Here is a 25,044-nt window from a genome sequence, read left to right as displayed (position 1 = left end):
GTTAAATAAAAAGGAATATGGTAACGTAAAATATAAAATAATCACTCCATTTATAAATTCTATAAAGAGGATTCGAAAAATATTAAAAACGTTTGTTATTGATTTTAATTCACTATCATTATTTTTAAATGATAAAATTGTTTAATATTCAACATACAATACAAATAAAATCTGCATGTCATGTTACAACAGTAAATTTAATAAATAATATTTTATATATATTTAAACGTGTAGATTTTTTTAATTTTTAACATTATTAAATTTTAAAATATTTATAATTTATATTCACATAAAAAGTTTCTGTCAGTTAATCTTTAAAATATTAAAAAATTTAAATATGTAAATCCTCCTATTTCATTAATTCATGAAAATGTAAAATTGAGTTAAAAGTATCTATGTATTTACAAACATTATATATTTTAAATAATTTTTTTTTTATTTTTTTATAAAATCCTTCTGTATATTTTTATAGTAACATTTCTTAAATTTATTTCTTTAGTTATTTTAGTTTTAATTTATATTTAATGATTTTAATTAATTAATTAATTAATTATATTATCTCAGTTTTTTTAAGGGAACACCTTTTTACCTGAGGATCATTTTTATTTCCCCCTAATTTATTAATTTCTTGCCATATTTTTGATTTCTTGTATATTAGTTTCTTACTTTTTTCATTTTTTGAAGTTGTTGAACAGATTTTTAATTTATTGGAATTTTCCTAATTCAATTTTTTTTAATTTCAACAAAAATTTAACCAGCGATTTTTAACTATCTTTAAAATGAATGATCTAGACAATATACTTATTTATAACTTTTATGTGTATTTGGACAATAACATTTGTTAAATTTATTTCTTTAGTTATTTTAGTTTTAATTTCTATTTAATCATTTTAATTGAGACAATTAAAATAAGAATTTAGTATTATCTCAATTTTTTAATATTTTTAAGAATTTCCTATTTTTTTACCTGGAGATATTTTATTCCTAATTTATTAATTTTTTGACATGTTTTTGATTTTTGGTACATTAGTTTCTTACTTTATTTATTTTTCGAAAGCGGTTAAACAGATTTTTAATTTATAGAAATTTTACTAGTTCATATTTCTTTATATTATTTATTATTAAAGTTATAACTTTTATGTGTACTTGGACAATAACATTTCTTAAATTTACTTCTTTAGTTATTTTAGTTTTAATTTATATTTACTAATTTTAATTAAGTCAAGAATGATCTATGTAAAACGTGAAATTTTTGTGGAATTTTTCACTTTCTATTCTATACTCTATTTCTAAAATTTATCCTAAACTAATTTTCTATTATTTAAATTTATTACTTTTGTGTACTAATATAATTGCCATTCTGTTATTTTTTATTATTGTTTAATATTCAAGAATTAAAAGAAACCCAATTAAATTAAGATATTTTTATTTAAATAACAACCATTACATCTATCAACAACACAAACAACAATCAACAATATCCAAAAATCAGTCGCATCACGATCACAGGGTCTAATGTTTGTCACTGAATCCGTATTCCTTTCCACCGGAATGACCTCCTTTCTTTCCGTAATCCGAATGATGGGAATGATGACTTTCGTGTCCACCATGTCCCTTGTAACCCTTGTGGTCCTCATCGTAGTGTCCTTTGTCGGAGTGACCCTTTTTGCCGTGATGATCGTCATGGTAACCGCTCTTGTGGCTGCCTCCCTTCTTGTGATGACCCGATTTACCGCCGTGATGTCCGTGGAATTCACCGTGTTTCGAGTGATGACCTCCCTTGTGATGGTCATCGTAGAATTTGTGCTCCTTGTGGTACTCATCCTTATGGGACTTGTGATGGTAACCAGTAGTCTTTTGACCCTTCTTGTGACCTTTCTTCTCGCCGAACTTCCCAGCCTTGTGTTTTTTGCCACCCTCGTGGTGCTCGGAGTGATGGCCGCCCTCGTCGTGGTGGCTTTTGTGGTGGCCACCCTTTTCACCGTGATGGCTCACGTGGTGGTGTTTGCCGTGCTTCCCGTGTCCACCTTTGTCGTGGTGGTGGCCCGACTTGTATCCCTTGTCGCCCTTTTCACCGTGTTCGCTGTGGTGGTCGGCATGATGCTCGTGACCGCCACCCTCTTCGTGATGGCTCGAGTGTTTCGATTCGGCAACCGCCAAATCATGTTCGTCCTCTTCTCGTACGATTCTACCCTGGACGAAAGCCAGGAGGGCGCAGAAACCGAACAGCAGAACTAAGACCCGCATACTTTGTTTTTGGTCGATCGCCGAATTGATACTGATTGATTTGTGATTTCCAATCGGTTTTATATCAATTGGTCGGACGAAAAACGAGGCGGATTTGCTGTTTTTGCCCATACGGTTTGCATAATTTCGAAAACTTTCACTAAATAATTTGGTTGACTTCATTCCGCGTTTGATTCGCCGCGCCGAAAAAACTGCACTGGTAAATTGCGGTGTAATATTTTACATAATAACTGATCATTATCAATTATGGCTATTTATTTTTCATTTTATAGAACAATAGGCGAAGAGGATAAGCAAAAAATTTCCATTTTCCAACTACGAACTGGAATATGAATATAATAATATTGACATTTAATCAAGAAACAATAATTCTAAAAGAATTAAAAGAGCTGCCTCCAAAAAAGTACCAGTAAAAAATGATAATTACAACCGATTCATATTTCAGACAATTGTAATTTAAAACTCGGTCGTCAGTGCGTGGCACTTAATCTTCGTAGAAAGTATATTTATTTCTGTTTGTTCGTCTTATTAAAATAAATTTGCTTGGGGTATTAATTTTACTTACAAAAGACCTTTATCATTTCTATTTCCCAATTAGACGAGGCTCTGAACCCGATACTAAGGCAAAGCTTATCATTACTTCTCCTTACGTTTTTCTCTTTCGATATGAAACGTTTTAGACATGGCAAAACATATCTTTGCTTGAAATCTACACCATTTTTTTGTTTCCTGAAGGGTTCTCATGAAAAAAGTGGAGATGATTGTGAAACTGTTCAATTATTTTGTCTGTATGTATTTTTGTGGAAATTATGTCTTTTATTGAAATGATTGATTCTGACATGGTAACATAAATATTCTTGTAATATACATCAGTATTTTAATTTACTGAAGAATTTTTATGAAAAAAGGGAAGGCGATTGGGGACATTTCAAAGCTTTTTGGTACCAGTTTATGAAAATTATGAAAATTGTTAAATATATCTTAGCTTAAAATCGGTTTCGAAATGGCCAGGCTATGAAATTTACACCACTTTTTTTTCTTAAAGGATTTTGATAAAAAATGATATTGATTGAGAGATTTCAAATATTTTGGCAATTTGACGTTTCTCTGCAATCTTTTTGGAACCAAGTTATGAAAATTGGCAGTTGTTTATTGAATAAAACCTGTTAGTTATGTGTTTGGTTGAAATATACAATTTTGTATCCTCAAAAGTTTTCCTGAAAATACAAAAGGTGATTGAGAACCAATTCAATTATTTTGAAGTTTATTTATAAGTTTTTGGAACTAATTTATGACGATTATGTAAACTTTTTATTCTATAAAACTTGTTTTATTGGTTTAAAATCGATTTCAACATAACATATTATCTTGAAATCTATGCCGCATTTTTTTAGAGGATTTTCATAAAAAAATGATAATAATTGAAAGAGTTCAAATATTAGTTTGTAAGTTTTTCTGTAAACTCTTTGGAACCAAGTGTCAGTTGTTTATTGGATAAAGCCTGTTAAGTATTTGTTTCGATGAAATTATTGATTTCGATATGAAAAAACATATTTTATTGAAATCTACACCAGTTTTTCCTTTCTTGAAAAGTTTTCATAAAAATATAGAATGATTGAAAAACAGTTGACTTAAAATCGATTTCGACATTTTTTTGATGTTCTGAAGATTTCAATCTTGTCTAAAAGTGTAAAACAAACGCTTTTACTGTGATTCAATCAATATTTAAAAAATATTGTGCTGATATTTATTAACATAATGGCGCTAATTACCATTTTCATAGACCTATTGTTTAAATATAATACTGTGCATGCAATAAGCCTTCGAAAATGTACAATGGGATCGGAAAATGAATTACAAATCGCTTTTGTATTGTTTTGATCGTTGCTGAATTAGAAGATTATTTTCCATTGACAGAGAGAGAATTATTATTTCAGTCATATATGTGTTAGTTGAAATCAATGGTTTAATCGCCGCGTCAAAGGGTGAGCACTAACTGGAATTAAGCTATGATTGCTCCCCTATTGTTGTAACCCTGAGTTTAAAATATACAAATATACAATTTGGAAACTAAATTGTTCCGTATTAGTAATAAATATTGGTCAGACTGAATTAACAAAATGGGCTATGTTATACAAAACCACTTTGCAAAATTAAATTGCCGGTATTAATGCACGTTAATTATGAATAATTAAATTCGGCTATTAAATGTGCATTACATAATTAAAACATTGCAAAGTAAACTGCACACATAATTTCAAAGAATTGTGTACATGCATAAAACAGTTCAATGACCAATTCCGCAAAGTAACCCTAAACAGACAGTAAAATAAACAAAGGGTTTTAAAAAATAAGGTCGGTTATACGAGAGAAACGTAACCGTAACTTCAATTTTATCGTCATATAAAATAAATGTTTGATAAAGACCGGAGGAAGAAACATGCAAATGTGTTTATCAAAATTGCTGCACGTACCACAAGAAGAACTTTCCAGCTCGGAGAAAACATGACCGAATATATTTTTTAACCGTAATTATGAAAAATGCACCGAAGTAAAACACGAACGGTATTTTTCTTGTCGAGACGTTTTAAATGTTATGATATTTTTCAATTATTGCCTATAAATTTTATTTTATATGCGCTCCCGGAGGGTAGTATTTTAAAACCATGCACACAATTCAGTGACAGATGCTGATCGATCTGTTTGACATCTGTTGTTTTTCCAAATATTACAAGTTTTATGAGCCCGGCCTGACACGAGATCCGCCCGCATCGATTGACCAACTGTCATAATTCCATTTGCTAAAATTCCTGCAACGCAAATCCTTGCATATTTAAAAAAAAACTCCACCCCCAACACGCGGAGCATGAAAAAGCTGCATAAAAGGTTCTCAAGCCAAGCGATTCACTCGAAGGAAAAAGGGGCCTTTCTCCGCAACGAACAATGAAGCCGATACATTACATCAGTGTTCTCTAGTGTCATTCATGTGTACGATGGCGAGGCCCTAACAACTAGCCTTCCATTGTTCGATCTTTAAATTTGTCGAGGCACAATTACTCCACGGCCTCAAGGATCACTCTTTTAGGGCCTAATCTAAATATAAAACGATCGAGTGGCGTAAATTTATAAGACTGAGATGAGTACAAGTCTGCGCCACCAGGAAATAGGGCTTGTAAGACCTCCAACATTCTTAGATATTCCTTTAGAGAAACGGAACTGTTCCGGACGTCCAATTGAAACACCACACCACGGTAAGATAAATCATTGTGGTGCATCGGTTGACGTTGGCCGTCGTTAAAATTGCATTCTTCCATCGTGACGCGTGCGATTTTCATCCGGCGACGATCTCCGATTAATCCGAAAGGGGCGTTTGAGTTATGGACGCGGTGAAAAGGCCGCGGTAATTCCGAAGACTTATGCCGCGACATAAATTATTGCCGGTGGCGAACTGTAGCCGGGGCAATAATTGTCAAACGGCGACACATTTGTGTCATCCTGTAATTAAGTGTGGCCGGTGCATTCGAGTGGCCGCTCCGTCCTAATGGCGTAAATACACTCGAACAATGTCCAGTTTACGGTTACGGCCGACATTATTTCGAGGGTGCTCACTTTTCAATGCACGCCGGACGATTAATTGCCGTCGAGGAGACGCAAGCCAACAATTTCATTAACATCATACATCGCTATTACAAGAAAAAACTACTTTTTCTGTCCTTATTTATTTAGAATAATTAGCCACTGGCATCTTAAGTTGGTACCACAGTAATATACAGGGGGGGCCAAGCGAATAGGGACGGAGGGGCAACAGCCGATCATAGACGTTCGGAATCGCCGAAAGGGCACGACCTTTTTGTCTCGGGATGAGTTAGGGATTTTAATATTTGATTTTATAAATTGGTAATAGAAAATCCCCAAAATTGTCGAGATGAGCAGGGAATATCTAGTGTCTTTAGTTAGAGAAAATAATTACTAGATTTCAGAATAGTGTGTCATGGACGCTATAACTTGGTAGATTTTAGGTTATAGAAGACGGTGGATGATGTTTTTGCTTTAAGAAAATATATTTCTGGTAAGAAACTTTTTATATTACCAACTTACCTAATTTAATTGTTTGTGTTTGTTATTTTATAAACCGTAAAGTTAATTAATATGTTCGTTTGTTTTCATTAATTGAATTTGAAGTACAGATTCATTTGTATTAATTCATTTCGTGCTTCCTGCTTAGTTATTGCAAAATACAGAAAGTTACTTTTACAGCAGTTATATTAGTTGTAATTATTATATTACATTTTAGTTTGGATGAGTGTCGAAGTGATATGATGATTATATTATATTATTATAAAATTTATATTATATTATATTTATATATAATATATATATATATATATATATATATATATATATATATATATATATATTTTTAATTTGTTTATTTTTATCATGAATGTATAATAAAATTGTACAAAATATATAATTGTTTTATTTACATATATATCAGAAAAACCTAACCTATAAATATAAATTTTAAATAGAAAATGACAGATGGACAAAAAGATATCTGTAGTCTATAAGAAATGGCAACACCGCGTTCAAAATGGCAACATCGCTGCATCCCGAGATCGTGCCCAGTAATGTTTCTTGTTTATAACATTGGGTTGGTACTTCTTAAGCTTTCTATGGTAATATATTTACTTGCATACACGAATACCAACTTATTAATATTAAAAACAAATATTATAGACAAGTCGAATATATAATCACTTAGAGTAATATGAATAAACAATAATATAATTACAAATGTACAAATTAATATAATTTAGTTATACATGTATTTGTTAATTATTTTGTTTTGTGATCCGTAATAATTATAAAAATTAAATTATTTGATTCACATGCACATATTAATAACTTCAAAAGAAAATTTATTTTTTCTTGAAAATTAAAATATAAACAAACATTTATTAATTATATTATGGATTAATTAATTTTAATTAATTACCTATAATAAATAAACCGTATTACTACAAATGTACAAATTTATACAATTTTGTTATACGTATATATTGTTAATTATTTTGTTTTGTGATTCACTAATATTATGGTAGTTAAATCATTTGATTCTCATTCAATTTGTTAAAAATTTTGTGAGAATAAAGTGCTTTTCCACTTTTTTAAATTAGAATGTTAATGCTTATGTATGTAAGTTGGTATCCCAAAAACATATTTACTTTTACTAGTTACATACTCGAATACCAACTTAAAAAATTAAAATCAGATATTAAAGACAACTTGGAATTATAATCGTCACTCCAATATGAAGAAATAAATATTAACGTAATTCACTGTAAGTATTTACCTATATTAAGTAACACAAATTTATATAATTTAGGAATCAATTAAGTCTCATACAATTTGTTAAACTTCATGAGAAAAACTATTTTTTACCTTTATTTATTTAGATTAATAATTAATAAAAGCTCGTATGTTTTAAGTTGCTATTATACAAACAAATTTGCTTTTACTAGTTGCTCACAAGAATACCAACTTAAAAAAATTAAAATATAATAAAACAAAAATGGAAATTATAATCAGTCCCAATAATATCAAAAATATTAATATAATTTACTTCTTTTATTATCTACTTTAAATAACAACAATATCATTACAAATATACATATTAATATAATTTTGTTATACCTGTATATTTTAATTATTGTGTTTTGTAATCCACTGTAATTATTAAAATTATATTATTTGATTCTCATGCAATTTTTACACCTCTATTTAATTATAATAATGACTCTTATGTCTGAAGTTGATACTACAGAAACGAATTTACTTTGCTAATTGCATACATGAATACCAACTTAAAAAATTAATATATAATCTAATAGACAAAAAATGGAAATTATAATCAGTCCCAATAATATAAAAAATATTAATATAATTCACTTCATTTCATTATGTGTATTAAACAATAACAATATCATTACAAATGTACTAATTTGTATAATTTTATTATACCTATGTTTCTTCAATTTTATGTGTTGTGATCCATTACAATTATTAAAATTATATTATTTGATTCTCATGCATTCTGTTAATAACTTCGTAAAACTATTGTTCCACCTTTATTTAATTAGAATAATGACTCTTATGTCTGAAGTTGATACTACAGAAACAAATTTACTTTTGCTGGTTGCATACATGAATGCCAACTTATATATACTTATACTTATACAAAAATGGAATTTATAATTAGTTTCAATAATATTAAAAAAATATTAATATAATTCACTTTTTTTCACATCTACATTAAATAATAACGATATCATTACAAATGTACAAATTTGTTTAATTTTATTATACGTGTACTTTAATTTAATTATTTTTATTTTGTGAACCACTACAATTATTAAAATTATATCATTTGAGTTTCATTCAATTTGTTAATAAAAAATACTTTTTCACTTTTATTTAATTAGAATAATGTCTTAAGTTGGTACTGTAGAAACAAAAGTACAAGAATATTAATTTAATTTAATTTAATAATAATTATTAATTATTTTATTCTATAATTAAAAATAATTAATAAAATTAATTTGTTAATTTTCCACATATATTTAATTAGAATTAATTAGTATTAATTAACTATTAAATTGGTGCTACAGTTCTATTACTAGCTGCAAACACAAATACCAAAGTTATTAATTAATTACAATCAGAAATAACAGATTGAAGACACAATAATGTAATTCATGGTATTTAATGTATATATTAAATGAAAACAATACGGATGTTACATTTGTACAAATTTGTATAATGTAATTGTTATTGTTTCAGTGTAATTGTTAATTATTTTTTTCATATTTCATAATAACTAATTAAAATTAAATCATTTAACGCTGAAATAATTTGTTAATGATGATTGTTAAAACATTTCTGCTTTGTAATATTGCGGATTAATTAGTAAATCGCATAACAACATCATTGTGTTCAGAAAATAATTCCCACATCTTAATACAAAGCAACATGTCACTAAAATATTTTCATAATAAAACAGGAAGTTGGTACGTCTAAAGATATTTACCTTTATTAAACAAAACAGTTTGTAAATGGGAAGGTGTAACGTTCTCATTAACTTGTTTGTACCACCTAATTAGTAATATTATTAATAACAGTAATAAATATTTTTGTTGTGCGTTAGAATTTGTCTGGGGACTAATACGGATGGAAGTTGAGACGTCGCTTAAATCTGAGCGCCCCATCAATTTCGCTCCTGAAGAATGACACGATTTTCTTTAGTTTTTGATTAAGCCGTGACGTAGACAAAATGACTCGTTATTTTTACCCCCATTAAGTCTTTTAATCGAAACAATGGCGTTTTAAAGTGCCCGTTTTTTATTGTTTGAATTATAAAAAGGAGTTATTTACCTTTTGAAGCTTTTTTATGAGGCGATTTACTGGAGTTTTTAATTAAACGCTATCAAATTAGTAATGGGATGAATAAACGCAATTGAAATGGTTAATTCAGTTAATACAGTCGAACATGCAGAACCACAACAATTGCATTAGCATTAATACCTGGCTAAGTTTCATAAATGTGAATTAATGAGATGTTAGTTATACAATAGTTATTTTGATTCACTCACATAAATAAACATGGAATATTTGAAATATTAGTTGTTTAAATACTCATTTTGTGTGTCCTGTTCAAATTAAAGTGTTTGTACATTGACTTATGCAGTAATTGTAATAAAGGGATTGACCTGTGATATATATATGCATTATTAAGTCAGTCAGATTGTATTGAGGGGATTGATGATGAGTCAATCGATAGTTAACTTGCAGCCATATACATGTATGTATGTTTTGTACATGAAAGGATGGCACGTCAGCCTTCAAGCAACAAAAAACGCGGAAAATATCAGGGTGGTAAATCATGTAAACCACAAATATGAATAAACTAAGTACATAAATTAAAGTTATTTGCATATTTTTCGTATTAGGTGGCATAAAAGTCATTTAAGGGTGGTTGTTTTTCAAAAAATATACACTAAAATTAAACTAACGCCGTGCCATAAATTGCGAAATTTTTGTTATATGATACATTTAAAAAGTTACGTTATTTATTACACCGTGTTTTAACTACCGAAACTGACCCAGTTCAATAATATTAATATGCATACAAAATTGAAACTCAACCCGGTGCAAAATTAGAACAAAAAAGCCAACAATGATAGATGCAAACAGTTTTATTCCATTTGTTTTGTTAAAACTTAATTAGTTAATTTTTTTCAGAACTCGGCTGACTCCAGATTTTTCAATAAACCCACTCGAGTTTTTCATCCATTATTTAACACCTAACATTGCAGTGTTTCCTTTTTGTTGCTGCTTCATGCATTATTACCGTGTTTTCCACCTTGCACTCCTCTTTGATTGCCTTCCTACAAAAGAAAACTCAATGTCCCAATGTTCGAACTGGGAAAATTCCAAATTGCGCCCCAATGAAATATTCACAACAAACATTTTTATTTAGTAATACCCCTTTCAGTGATATACAAGGAAATAAGTCAATTTATGGCCATAATACCATCGGTTAATTAATCCTGTCATCTAAAGCGGTGCGTTCAGGACTTGATTTAATTGTGTAATAATATTAAAGCGCCCAAACACGAATAGATAAGATTAACGGGCGTTTTAACTAAAATGCCTCCATGTTTAACGGGAGGACATAATAATTTTATCGCCTGGATTTGACTCATTAATTAAAAATCAACTTGTTCAAAAGTAACCCATGACCCAACTCAACAGAAACAATGTTTATTATCTTGCTAGGAGATAATACCACTCATGTTGCTCCTAATAAATTATTGCACAATACTGTTCCATTAACTATTTCTATTATGGGGAATCGTTTAACATAAAATTAAATTTGTCATTCGAAAAATTTAATTAACAGCTAGGCAATTATTTTTCCAATAACACAGATTTCAAAATGCATGACCGTTGCATCAAACATTGATTACGAATGCAATTACAATTATTTGCTTTGAACTGATTTTAGTATATTTAATGAACAACATTAACCAATAAACTATAATCACTGTTTACAAAAATAAATTTAGTTTATTATTTATTAACGTGTCACCCACAACTATTCAACTTGTTAGAGGGCACCACTGAATGAGTTGAATAGGTAGGCAACTAAACTTACATGAAAACATATAAGTGAGTATTCCAACTGGCATAGATCATCTTAATGTTTCATTGGAGTTGCACTTGATAAAATTGATCGAGCCGAGTACAAAGGGCCGTTATCTCCAGTCAGTTAGTTCCGTTCCGTGCGAACGAGGACGTAACACTAACAGAGCCGAAGTTAAATCAAAACAGGACGCTAATAGTCGAACGGATAAGTCTGCCGCGAATTCCGACAATTAATTACCAACTTTGGATTTCTCGGTTTGTGTGCGAGTGTGAGTGGGAGTTCTACCAGTGTGAACACGGCCACCTTTATTGTTTTGGAGAAGTTTAATGTGTCGATGAATTTACTACAACTGATATAAAGTTTATTTCTGGTAATTACGAAACAAGGGGTGGAAGGATTTAAAGTTTACTATCGGCGGAGTGTGTTAGTGCTATTCCCGAATGCCTCTTTCGTTTCAATGCTCCTTTGAACAATGTCCGATGCCTCTTTATCTGGCCCATTCTGGTTAGTCCGCTCCCCTCTTTTTGTCTACCGTCTCGCCCTCTATCTTAATTAATCCTGTGTTTTCGCCTACTTCATCTTTCAACAACAAACTGCGGCCCATCTAAAAAATATTTATTAGCAAAACTTAGATAAACTTGCCGAAGAGATAGTAAAAACAAAGAAGTATATTTGTTGACTATTTAATATTGAGTTACTGTGAGCAATATTGTCTGCATTTCCACAAATAAAATAATAAAAAAAAAAACAGTAGTTAAACTGCAATAACACGGGAAACAACTAAGCCGAATTAAAAACAACAATTATGCATGTCCCACTGTTTGTGAACAGAAAGTTTCCATTTGGCGAGTGCATCCGGCAAAAATGCAGTTATTAAACGTGCGCATTGTTCGACTCTCGTTCCGTTTTATCGTAATTAAAACGGCGAACGGTTACAACCGTACAACCTGAAATCCGAGATTAATTTAAGTCCCGTCTTGGGGCCCTAATTCAACGGGACGTCGGTGCCATCGTTCGGATTTAGTTCCCGAAACCGGGACACGGACGGTACGACTGTAATATTTCACGTCACTGCACTTTCGTTTCGATTTTAATTCCGCTTTGGCCTATTACGGCTGATTCGGTTCAAAGGCACGGCGCCGTGAATGGGGGTTTCTTTTCTCGGGGTGTCGGTGAGATGCACTTTTAAAGAGGAACGGTGAACCGATGGATAAATCTCCGTTAAACCGCACATTGTGAATGAAATGGATTTGCTGTCGATACTGTAAATGGAGTTTAGTGGTTTAAGGGTATGATCTTATTAAAATGTTTCCCCTATTTTACGTATGCAACCCAATAAAGGGACATTAATCTGTGACGTTAGACAGCATTGAAAGCCACAACAGTAGACAACCAAATTTACACCCTATATAGGATTAATTAATGTCTCTTGTAATCGGAGGCATTCATAAGTTGATGTTCCAATCAAGTTAATACAATCACACATACAAAATTGTTCTTATTATGTGGTGTAATGTTTCTCCTACCTAAATTTACGATTGTCCCTTGTAATCCAAAGAATTAATTAGTTTATGCTCCAAATCAGTAAATACAATCATAGATTGAAAACTGTTCTTATTAAAACATTTCCCCAATTTTGTATATGCAACCAAATAAAATGATATTATTTACTGGCGTTAGAGGGCAGTATTGAAAGGCCACAACGGTAGACAACCAAGTTTACACATACTACAAAATATGTCATTGTCTCTTGTAATCGAAAGAATAAATAAGTTTATGTTCCAAATCAGTTAATACAATTAGAGATACAAACTTGTTCTTATTACAACGTTTCCTCAATTTTGTATATGCAATCAAATAAAATTATATTATTCACTCGCGGTAGAGGGCAGTATTGAAAGACCACAACGGTAGACAACCAAGTTTACATATAATACAAAATTTATTATTGTCCTTTGTAATCGAAAGAATTAAGAATAAAGAAAAGTTTATAACTCAAATCAGTTAATCCAATCACATACACAAAACCACACCAATACAAATAGCTGCCTGCAATGTTCATTAATATTTAATACCAAAATTAAACTATGTAATTCGTAAATTTGTTATCAGTCATTTAAGGGTAATTGTTAATTAAATTTTTCCCTGGCTTAAAATTAAATTTATATTAAATGATTTAGTACTGATGAAAATTATACATTATGTTCATTAAATTAAAACGATTTAAACGATAACAAAGGATTTCTATCCATATAATAGGAAGCATTTTTAATAGCAATTTAATTTTTTATATATTTTAATGGCGTCATGAAGTTCTTGTTGTTTTTAAAAATTATGACCCATTTTCTGCAGCCAATTTCCTATTCACAGCTCGGTTTTCATTATTATTCGAAGAGTGTGTTTTAAACTGACAATTAGCCATAAAACTAAATAGTCAGTTAAACTTTATTGAGTGGATATAGAATACTTGAGCGCTCCTTAAACACAAAAACCGAGTCCCGTGCAAAATTTCCATGATAACAAACGGCGGGGCCCGTTTACGGGCCTTCACGGCCCAAAATAAGAATAACGCGCGCCCCCCATTTTCTATCATGTTATGTTAATTAAAAGCGGCGCTCACTTTGGATCCTGCCGCCGCCGACGCCAACGCAAAATTGAATTATTAAGCGGCCGGGCGCAAAAGTTCCGCTTTATTGCAATTAAAACTGCAAACGACTACCTGGCAGAACTGAAATTACTTCAATCTCGATCCCGTGCACTAGCGAAAACTTTTTTTTTTTTAATTGTTTTAACGTACGCATTTTACACGTACACGCTTCCGTCAACTACTCACGTAGTGGGTAATAAAATTTTAAGTAAATTCTTTAATTTTGAAGTGGGAGTTGGCCCAAGGAGCACTTAAAACGAAAAAAGCTCCGAAGTTAATTAATTCTTCGCCTTAATTCCGCACCTTAAGCACGTAGTCGAGTGGCTGTCACACATTATCCCGCCCGGTAAATTTTGAGCCCTGGCAACAATTATAATAAATTCATCCTGTAATATATCAGGCGCGGTTGTCAGAAGCTGGATATTCGGGTTATTAATGTTATCGTGGCGCCTAATTTCGCACTATGTTATCCACCGCGGAACGGAAGTCAGTTAGTCCCGTACAATAATTATATAATCGATAAAACTTCCGGCCTTTTTTTATCCAACCCCATACTCCGGTTAAACGGCCGCAATGAATGGCACGGACTATACGGTTTTATGCAAATAGTTTCAGAGCGGAAATGCAATTGATTTGATTCGGAATCGGGTGGTACATTTGTTATCATCATTAAATATTAAACATGCTTGTTAAATTCTGAAACTAATACTGTTTTACTAACATCCATTAACGTAATATTAATACGTGCCACTAGAGGCCGGAACTATAAAAGAACTAAAGGTAGGCAACCACGTATATACCAAATACATTAATTATTAAAAATAACGTATAAATTGTTGAAAAATGGTTGAGCCAACTGTAAAAATTCCGTAATATTCCTCCGGCAGATTCCTCGAGCAAATCCAACCTAGTAATCTTTATGAAAACACTGTCTGGACATGAAAGCAAATTCCGAAAAAAGTTCACTTCACATTGATCTGACAAAGTCCCTTAAAAAAAACCGTTTCAAACCATGTTCTTGTAGCTCATAAAGGAGGAGAACCGTCGAAACCGACGTCTTCCCTCTGAATTTTATATTTCCGAACTTCCCGTATCGAATGGCCGAGAATTTCCTTTGTTTGTTCATCGCTTGCCGTTCTCAAACAGTCTTGTCGGGCATTTTTCTTCGCCTTTTGTGCGTCAGTCTACCCCATCCCACTGGATATAAATTACACCTATATGGTTAAATATTCGGCTAATTATTACATTCTTTGCGTCCACTATGTTATCTCTTCGCACTGATCCGTCACTGTCGACGAACTTATTCTGACTTTGTTGCGGACGGTGGTTTTTCTCCGGTTGGAACGTTTATTTTTCCGACTGCGGGGGAAAGTGTATTATGGCCTGTCTGTTTTCTAAACACCGGACATTTATTTGACTAATTTAATTGACATTCTTACTATTAGGGTTTTGTTTTACAACAAATATCTGCCATTTGCTTTTATTGTATCAAGTATTTTTGTTGTTAATCATAATCAACAAAACACTAATTGTTAATATAACTTTTATATGTATATTAGGGTGGACTAAAGAAAACGATTATTTTTTTTATTTTCCGACACTGAAATATTGGTTCTTAGACACCTTTAACAAAAGCTCTCCGAAGATGAGCTCCTAATTTTAATACGAAGGTCCTTCTCATTTCAGTTTTCCATTTTGTTTTCAGTCTCATATGACAAAATCCATATGTTGTCATTACTTGATCGTACTAATAATTTGTATTAACATTTTTATAGGAAATTGATCGCTCTATACAAAAGTTATCGAAGGTCAAAGTTTAATTTAATTTATCATTTAATTTAACTCGTAGATAAGTAGTTATAAAATGCCCAATATATATTTTTGTAGAACATTAAACGCTCTATAAAAAAGGTCTCCTGTTGTTAATCTATTCCTCTAACCATTTAGAAGATATTCGTATTCGAGTCCTAATGTGTACTGATTTTAATAGTTTTTTAAAAAAGTCATGAATTTTGAAAATTATTTAATTAATTAATATTTAATTAATAAAAATTTTAGTTTATTTTGATAGAATAACAGGTTCTAAGTTATGTCTTATCTGTTGTTTAGGATTGTATTTCTTTCTAATTAATTTTTTAACAATATTTTCTTTTCATAATTTTGTTCTTATCACAATTTAGTATCGTGATTTAATATTTTTCAACGGGTTATTTAAAAATAAAAAACTTTTTTTTGAAAGAGATAATGAATTATCTCAAAATTCATGACGTAAATGGACAACTTTAAAATCTTAAAATACTGGGATGTGAATATCTTCTAAATGGTTAGAGTAATCGATTAACCACAGGAGACATGTGGTAAAGAACTTTTTGAAGATTTTGACTTGGTCAAATATGCAAGTATATATGTACTTTTCTAAGACCTTCGAAAAATTATTTGTTTTTTAGAAGTTTTAATATTAGCTAAATTTATATCAATTGGTGATTCAAGGTTGTTAAAAAAATTGAAGAAAAAATAGAATACTGAGACGAGGAAGACCTCCCTATTAAAATTTAGAGTCGTCAGTGTTTGAACTTAAAAAATAGTCGATTTTTTGGCCCACCCTAATGTATATACTTTAGTTTTAACAACAGATGAAGACATATCATAAACACCAATAGAATGCAACTAATATTACCTTAAGACACAATAAATTTATATTATTTATTAAATTTAATATAAAATATATAATAAATCATACGTAACCTTCACAAGAATTGCATTTTTATCTTGTGACAAGTTTATTTTAAAATTATATAAAATTAGCTTAGAGACAGTGACCTAAATAGTTTGCTTAGTGCATTATTCAAATCTTGGCGATAACCTAAACTATAAATAACAACATTCAGAATGAATTTTGTTTTGAATTATAAATTCTATTCGGTACTCTTATTATAAAGCTTCTTAATGATCAAAGGAAGTTCCATTCGATATTCCTATAACATATATTTATTTTTCTTTAAGAGGATTGTGTCATAGCAACATGTTTTCCTTGTATTAAACAGATAGTAAAATCAATAATTAAAAAAAATATATCTTGTATGTTTATTTATAGAATGCTATCAATATTGGACTTATGTTTTGTTTGTTAGTAATAAAATGTATTATTATTATTTTTATTATATTAATACTTCAATTCAATTAAAATAATTTAAGGACTGTTGGGCACCACTAATTTTCTTATATTTATTATTACTATTATTATTATAGTAATTGTAATATTTATAATAAATTAATTAGTTTAAAAAATTTCAAACTATTTAAACAATTACACATACATTTTTATACCTCATATTGAATAAGGTATTTTTGTTAATTTTTGAACAGGTGAACTAAATCTTTACCTTGCAATAAGCAGAAGACAATTGCCGTCCAGATCACCATCATTATTTCTTTTGCAACACAAAATCCTCCTACATAAAAAACCACCACAAACCAGTCAAGAAACTCACCACCAATTGACCAACACCACCAACAACACGACGAAAACTGCGAATCGACCGCGCCGACACCGAAAACCAATGTGTGCGAGTGTGAGTTTGGCGCCAATTCGATTCTATCGGGCACGTGGTTGAACGTTTGGCAAGCAGCGTCCCGACGCCTTCAGCACGTCGTACTGGCTGCGGGCCGGCGCGTCCCGGACGTCGGGACCGCCGCGAGGTAGGTCGGGGTCCGTCGCGACGTTCCCGATCCGATCAAACTGTGTTTTGAGTTTTGCAACACGTCCGATTTGAAACTTCTGCCCTGATCAATTTGTGATTATGTGATAGTTATTAAACTAGAAATCGGTCTCCTTCATCCTATTATATTGATTTCCACGTAGCCACGTTGCAAAAGTTTATTTATAGCCGAACATTTTCGATGTATGTATGTCGGGACGCCCCGCCGTACTTCCCCGACCAATCTCAATCATAATCCACCGGGGACTCCCCGCAGCGCTGCGCCGTTCCCGTTCAATTCCATCGCCCGTTCTACGAAATTAGACAATTAATATTTACAAAAAAACACACATGTAATTAAACGTGGCTGCGCCCCCGCAATATGGACGTATTAATATTCATGGTGGTTGACAAGCCAATATTCGCAGGTGGGGATGATTTATGGGGTACGTCTGCGAGTATTAATGCATCAACTGGGACGTAGAACGAGCAGTATTTTGAATTCTTGCCCCCGTTGACAAATCGTGTGGGGTGCACCAAGAAGCCGCAAATTCACCGTGTAATTATTCACGTGGGACCTCAATGGAGCCTTGTGAAAATTCATTCAACATCCCGAAATTAACTATGGAACTATGGAAATATAAAAACGTGCTTACAAATTTATTTAATAAAAAAGCTTGGCAACTCGCGGAGTGATAATTAATTAAACAGGGCGGCGGAATGCTTTCGAAAATGCCATTCCATTCAATTCCTTCAAAGCAAACACGTCGACTTTGTAACTGACAGGACCGAATTAATCTCGATCGCAGTAATTTTTTAATTAGGCTCCTCGTCAATATTTACTAATTTTAACTAGCGTTTTGCATGTGTTGGATGCGGCGCGTCGCGACGCCCGACTGCATACGTACACACTCGCGGTTTTTGCATTTTATTTTCTGAATGCCCGCTCCATCCAGTTTTATCCATGACTGGTTAAAGGAAATATAAAATACGTGTTTCGTTTTACGCGCTGACCTTAATAGACCTAATGAAAAATAACTGAATTAATGGGGAAAATACGAGTCGATCGACCAACCACATCCAACATTTATTTATTTTGGTATGAGCGTGCCTTGTATTTATATACTAAATAATAAAATTCTCCATTTATTCATCCATACACCGTTAAATGATAAATAACAAATATGTATATAAATAAAATATATGACGGATAGCAGGTGGGAGCACAGCACGGGCATTACCACTAGGCAACTATTATTGCACCATTTTTTATATTTAAAACCGCCAGTCAATTTTTTTGTGTAGAGATCATATTTTAGTAAAAAAACACTTTTCATGTAACACAACATAATTCTGGCCATAAAAAATGTGCGATGATGGAAATAAAATAGAGTAGAATATGGAGAAGCAAATATAATGGGGTGTAAAAGTGTCGGTATCATTTGGTGTGCATTAGATTCAATTAACGTCGTCCGTCTGTCTCCTAAATAACGATGGCTTGCAATTAATTAATTGCCCAATAAGTGGGTAATTAGTGTCTCGGTCGGAGGGCCGTAAAAAGTTCACTGACTCATTCGGTATTGATATTTTTTACAGCTGCACCAGTTTCCATTCACCTCTAGCACATACAGATTTCAACATAGTAAAGTAGTTACACACGGTGACAAAACTGTTGGACTTCCTAATATATTTGAGAATATAATTAATGTTATAAATAACCTTAATTAAAAATATCATCGCAATATTTGTTGGCATTCCTACACATTTAAAAAAATTGGGCTTCTTAGTAGAACATCGGTTCTATGTCTTGGAGGTTGTTACTCTGACACCATGCTCACCAAAGTGTCAATATAACTTTGTAGAGGACTTATACAAGTATACTGTCGACTTGATAGTATAGCTTCAAATCATCAGCATAGGCTAGACTACGATATAAAAACAAACTCAACAAGTCCTTGATGAATAAAAGGAATAATAAGGGTCTCCCCAGAGGATGCAGTGTAAGTGCTACATCTAAATCCGTTGTAGTTGACATAACAAGTTCTGCTTCGCACATAATTCTAAATTAAATTAATAAGAATATCACTAAGACCAAAAATGTCAAGTTTGTTCAGCAGTAAATGGTAGAAAGGTTAATGGTATTGAATGCACGTGAAGTCTGTATAAATGACGTTCATCTGACTTTTACAATATATTGATGAACTATATCATATATGGCATATCAAATTAGCATATAACATAAAACCGTGCTGATTAGGAGAGATTTTATAACGAACACTTTGATAAATGACATAATATAACACCTGCTCAAATATTTTAGAGAAATTACTAAATATATAGATAGGTCTGTAATTATTAAAATTAGACTTACCAAGTTTTTTGAACACTAGGGTAACTTTGGCAATTTTCCATATAGATGAGACTTTTAGTTTTCAAGGACAAATTGAAAATAATTGTTAGTGATTTCAAAAATGTAAATTTGCAATCCTTAATCAAAAATGCTAATATCTGATCATACCCTGCAGTTTTTTTGTCGATAATATTTTGTATGTATATTCATTCACCTCATTGAGGTAAACACATTGATGATGAAAACGCAGATTCAGCAGGATAATCAGACAAAGTACTAAATACTCTAACAAATTCATGAACAAATTGATCCACGATATCTAGTATAAGTAACGCTATCATCCCTCATTAAAGATGATGTAGGTATGGCAAGTGTCGATGAAATTCGGTGATTTGATCAATCCTATTGATGTAAGACGATTATCCTTGCTCTATCATAATCAGACATTTGATATTTAGCTATTTTTCTACAAATAGATACTAAATATTTTATCTACTATTTACACAAGATTGAGAAATTGTAATGAATGTTATGTAGAAGTAAATATTGTTTAAGGTTTTTGTATGAAGGTGCAAGAGTTTTGACGTTGTGTGTAGATGGTTTTAATAAAGTATAAATTTACATAGCTTCGGTGAAGCTGATGAATGGTTCGTATAGCAGTGCTGCAAATCTCAAATTCAAACTGTCATTAATCTAGTTTCAAGAAAATTATAAGTGCTTAAAGAAAATTAGTTGCGAGAGTAACGAGTCGGATTAAAGCGTTACATATTTCAGTGGCCTGGCAAATCCATAATACAACTAAAACTACCGGAGACATATTGCTACCGTTAATCTAAATTATGCAAAAGATAAAAGCGATTTATTCGGCCGGTTTAACTAAGTTATATTTTTACATCTCTGTTAATTTGTTAAACAAATGTTCAGGCGGTGCTTTGTAAATTTATTTACATATGTTTTGCATAACGCTACCTCCTTTTTCGGTTACGAACGTCGCATTATTAATATGCTAAATCTGCAATTTTTTCATTAGCTCATCAAAATGATACAAAAAAATCCAGTCGGCCAGTTTTTTGCCGGCAACGTAATCGGCATGTTAATGCGACCCATTAAAATGCCCGAATATGTTTGAAGTGGACAAGACAATTAAGTAATTGACGACCCTTGCCATGTCCATGAATTTATTAGCCCCAATCATCCACCTTTTTAGGTCAGACACACACTCGACAACCATTTGTTTATATGCGTCACAACAAACCATTTATTACATTGAATTACGGCAATTTTTTACATCGTTTTAATTTATTAATAATAATTATACAAGGTAGATGGCGGTACGTCCCAAATGCTAACGTTAGACAACCAATGTAACAGCTTTCATAAATACAGAGTATTAACTTAGACTCTCGTTTAATAAATTATCCAATTGGTTTGCATTTATCGTGTGTTCAATACATATAGCGTGCATGAATATGTATCGCACCAGCGCATAATTTATTGACCGGGGAAGGGTGAATATGAGTGATTGACTCTTTAAGAGATTGGTTTTTCCCTTCGCCGATCACTTCTCGGTCCTCTATAAGCGCTGACGAGGCGCCGTCCCCTTTCGCATCCGCCCCCAGCCCATATTCCGAAGGGGCGAAGATTCCGCGGACGTCTTGAATTAATGGAATTTTTTTATGAACCGGGCTAACAGTGTGACACATTCAGGTGATAAACTAAACGATAATTGATCGGGAACGATTCCGATTCTCACTTATGGCACGGCTTTATTGACTCGCTTAAAACCGGGGAAATAAATGTCTCTTTCAGTGATTTTTTTTTTGTTGAAAAAAATATTATCTATTACTACGGTGTTTGAGATACAATTATGGGGTGATTGAGTCAATGAGGAACAAATTGAGTGATATCGAAGCGCGGGGGGGAGTATGGAAAACACCAAGATTAGATTAGCAGACCGTAATAGAAGGGCGAGTGGAGAGAAAAAGGGAGATGAGCAGACGCATGACTGTGCATCGAAAACGTTGATCATCTGAAAGTGTCGATTTCCCTCTAAGTGCCGAAATTGATGCAATGTCAACAGATTTAATCGGTGGCACGCATTAAAAAATGTAAATTACCTGTTTCCGTCGTGGCCGCCATAAATATTTATGAAATCCGTAGGCAAAGGTAATAACATTTTCCAATTATGGTTTTATATCAAACTTAACGCCCTCGTGAAATGGGATATTTTATGTTATAATTCGTTCCCCGTGCGATTTTTATTAACAATAATGCTTTAATCGCACCCGTCGATAAAAAATGCACAAGTTGGCATTTTTAATTTTCTACAATTCCATAATAAAGTGTGCGTATTTTATCAAACTCTTATCATACACGCAACCCTGTTCTTCAACCTGATGTTTGATTAAAATAAAATTATGTCCCGGCCTAGGTGACATGGAAACGCGTCGGTGAATTTGATAATTTAAATTTATGAACCATCGAGCGTCGCAACGTCACACCGACGCAATACAAGAGCGTGTTCTGATAAGGCTGTGCCGAACCGAACACACTTTTCATGATAAATGATCAAAACGCACTCCCTTCAATATTAAGCAACAATCTTCTTGAGCTATATTTAAAGGTGGATGCAATGTTGGTTGCCTGGTGTTAGTCATTGGCATGTACCGCCATCTTCATTGCCATTACAAACAAACAAACACACAGATAACTAATTATAAATGGGAATAGTACATCATAATAAACAACACAAAAGCTTAAGCAAACAGAGGTCTGTAAACCGGATCATTTCAGCCCGATTCAAAAACTAGCCGAATCAACAATTAAATAAAAGCCGAAGCGAGAGAAACGGCACAAAAAACGAAGTGGAGAACTGGGTTTTAATTATTGAAATGTGTTCCGGTCGTTTTTCAGCACTCCGATATAGATATTCGTGCCTCGGACATTATCAGCGGTATCGGGGATCGCGCGCAACGTAACTTTGTTTCACGATCGCTATTTACGTAATGATGCAGTAAATTCGGTTAATTCGAATGGAGGGGTCTGGCTCTGTTTTGGGGGATTATGAGGATTTTTCGGTTAAAATAAAGTCCACTCCATTCGTTCTCCATTGTATACGACAGAAACAAATCAAACGTTGCAAAAACGTTGGAATTTGTTCGGATCGGAATTTACATATCGTCTAGTTTTGTTAGTTGGAACTTTTAACGTTTTAAGCTGACGTGGAAAAAACGAGGAACGCGCGCGAAAACGCCCTCCAACTCAAAACTTTCTTCATCAATTTATTTCAGTTAAAATAAAGCTTTTAGACCGTTGTCTTTCCGTTAGATTTATTATGTTTTACTGTAATTTATTTTAGCCCTTGTTAATGTGCTTTGCCGTCGTACTTTTTGTTCTTTATAAATTCTTTATAATGCCATTAAGCATTGTGGAAATATAAATACTCTTTAATACCTACTTAATAGCGTATTACGTAACGATATAAAAAGATATCGACGTTACATTGATTGAGGTAGCAACATAACGCGATCCTCAAAGAAGCCCCTAATCGTAATAGTTGCCGGTGATTAGAGCTCGAGGAGGTGGTCGATACAGCGTCCACGTAATTAGAGGACATGAATGGAGCGATGGACCGGTTTGTATATGGAGGTCGTGTCCGCTGGATAACACACCGCTACAATGTATAATTAATTGGTCGTGAACGGCCCCAGGATGTCCGACTGTTCCCTATTGATATCTGTCGGCTTATCGGACGCTGCCACCGACCGGGGATAAATCAGCCGGTGTGCAGTCTTAATTGAAATGCCAATTTGGCCGAGAGCACTGGACACCGTCTCAAATTCGATGTAATCCATCATAGCTAGAGTGTACACAAGTTGAGTGATGTTTGAACATGCGCGTTACCTATAAGGGGGCGTGTCCCGGTCCGGCAATCGACTGACACGGGGTCTAGTTATGTGTGTGTGTGTGTGTGTTTGTTTGCGGCAAAAGGAAGCGAACTAATTAGCGTGCGCATTAAAATGCATCGAATTCAGGGCGGGATCAAAGGGAAATATTTGCTTTTGACTAGAGAAACTGGCACCGGGAGAAATGATTATTTCCCGGGAAATAATTCCGGCACCTGGGGAGGATACATATTAGTTAATAAGTTATTCAACTGCGGGAGCAATTTGCTCCAATAAATTTCATTAGCTGGTCGAGATTCATTAACATTGAAAATCCTCCGACTAATATTATTTGGTTAACTAATATCCTATTCTAATCCGTGTGGTGCCCTAAAGCGCGACTTCGCAATTCGCCTCGCAGATATTCAGGATTTCTGCAACGCTTTTTGTTTAGTTTTGTGTTTGCTGAATAAACCCAATTTATATCACAAAAAGAAATTAATTAAATAAAACCTACAGTTGACAGACAATAAACTAAAAAGCCCCCTAATTATTTATATTCAATTAACTTGACTAATACCAAGAACAGAAGTTAAAACAATTATTATTTCTAAATCCGGAATCCTTTTGTTGTTTGATCAGTTCAATAAATAAGTAAATATTGAGTCGGGCAGCAACAAAAAATACGAGAGCAATTAAAAAATAATGCGAAGAAAATTAACCCCTTTTTTGTTTTATTTCGCGACCCTCTAATTAAGCTAATTGACTATTTGAAGTTGGCGAAACGGTCGGATTATCCCGCAATTTCGCCTTATAAAAGACAATTGCTGTACGAATTTGTGTTTTTAATTTTTATTTTCCTGTTTACAGTCCCGACAAGCGTTTCGACAATTTTTGTCACTTGTGTCGAGGGTTTTGTTTCAAAAAATTTCTTCATTTTTGTTAGCTGTAAGTAAACAATATAAAAATGTTCTTTATTAATTATTTTTTCTAATGTTAACTGTAAAATT

At 32.6% G+C, this 25,044-nt stretch overlaps 2 protein-coding genes across 2 annotated transcripts in view; both read right to left on the bottom strand.

The window, feature by feature from the left end:
- Positions 1-17,685, bottom strand: part of LOC109600338 (uncharacterized) — a 150,430-nt gene extending 132,745 nt beyond the window's left edge. The window contains exon 1 of the mRNA XM_049970050.1: positions 17,486-17,685. Coding sequence (XP_049826007.1) covers positions 17,486-17,528 — 43 coding nt within the window. The 5' untranslated portion in view covers positions 17,529-17,685. The remainder of the gene's footprint in view (positions 1-17,485) is intronic.
- Positions 1,472-2,284, bottom strand: LOC109600340 (histidine-rich glycoprotein). The gene has a single exon (XM_020016479.2). The coding sequence runs from the start codon at positions 2,245-2,247 to the stop codon at positions 1,513-1,515; it is 735 nt and encodes a 244-aa protein (XP_019872038.1). The 5' UTR covers positions 2,248-2,284; the 3' UTR covers positions 1,472-1,512.
- Positions 17,686-25,044: the final 7,359 nt, after the last annotated feature.

This window comes from Aethina tumida, chromosome 7 (assembly GCF_024364675.1).
Source record: "Aethina tumida isolate Nest 87 chromosome 7, icAetTumi1.1, whole genome shotgun sequence".
Classification (NCBI taxonomy): Eukaryota; Metazoa; Arthropoda; class Insecta; order Coleoptera; family Nitidulidae; genus Aethina; species Aethina tumida.
This window is presented reverse-complemented; position numbering and strand designations above follow the sequence as displayed.

Excerpts from the sequence above, each read along its gene's own strand:
- LOC109600340 (XM_020016479.2), bottom strand. The coding sequence starts at position 2,247 with ATGCGGGTCTTAGTTCTGCTGTTCGGTTTCTGCGCCCTCCTGGCTTTC.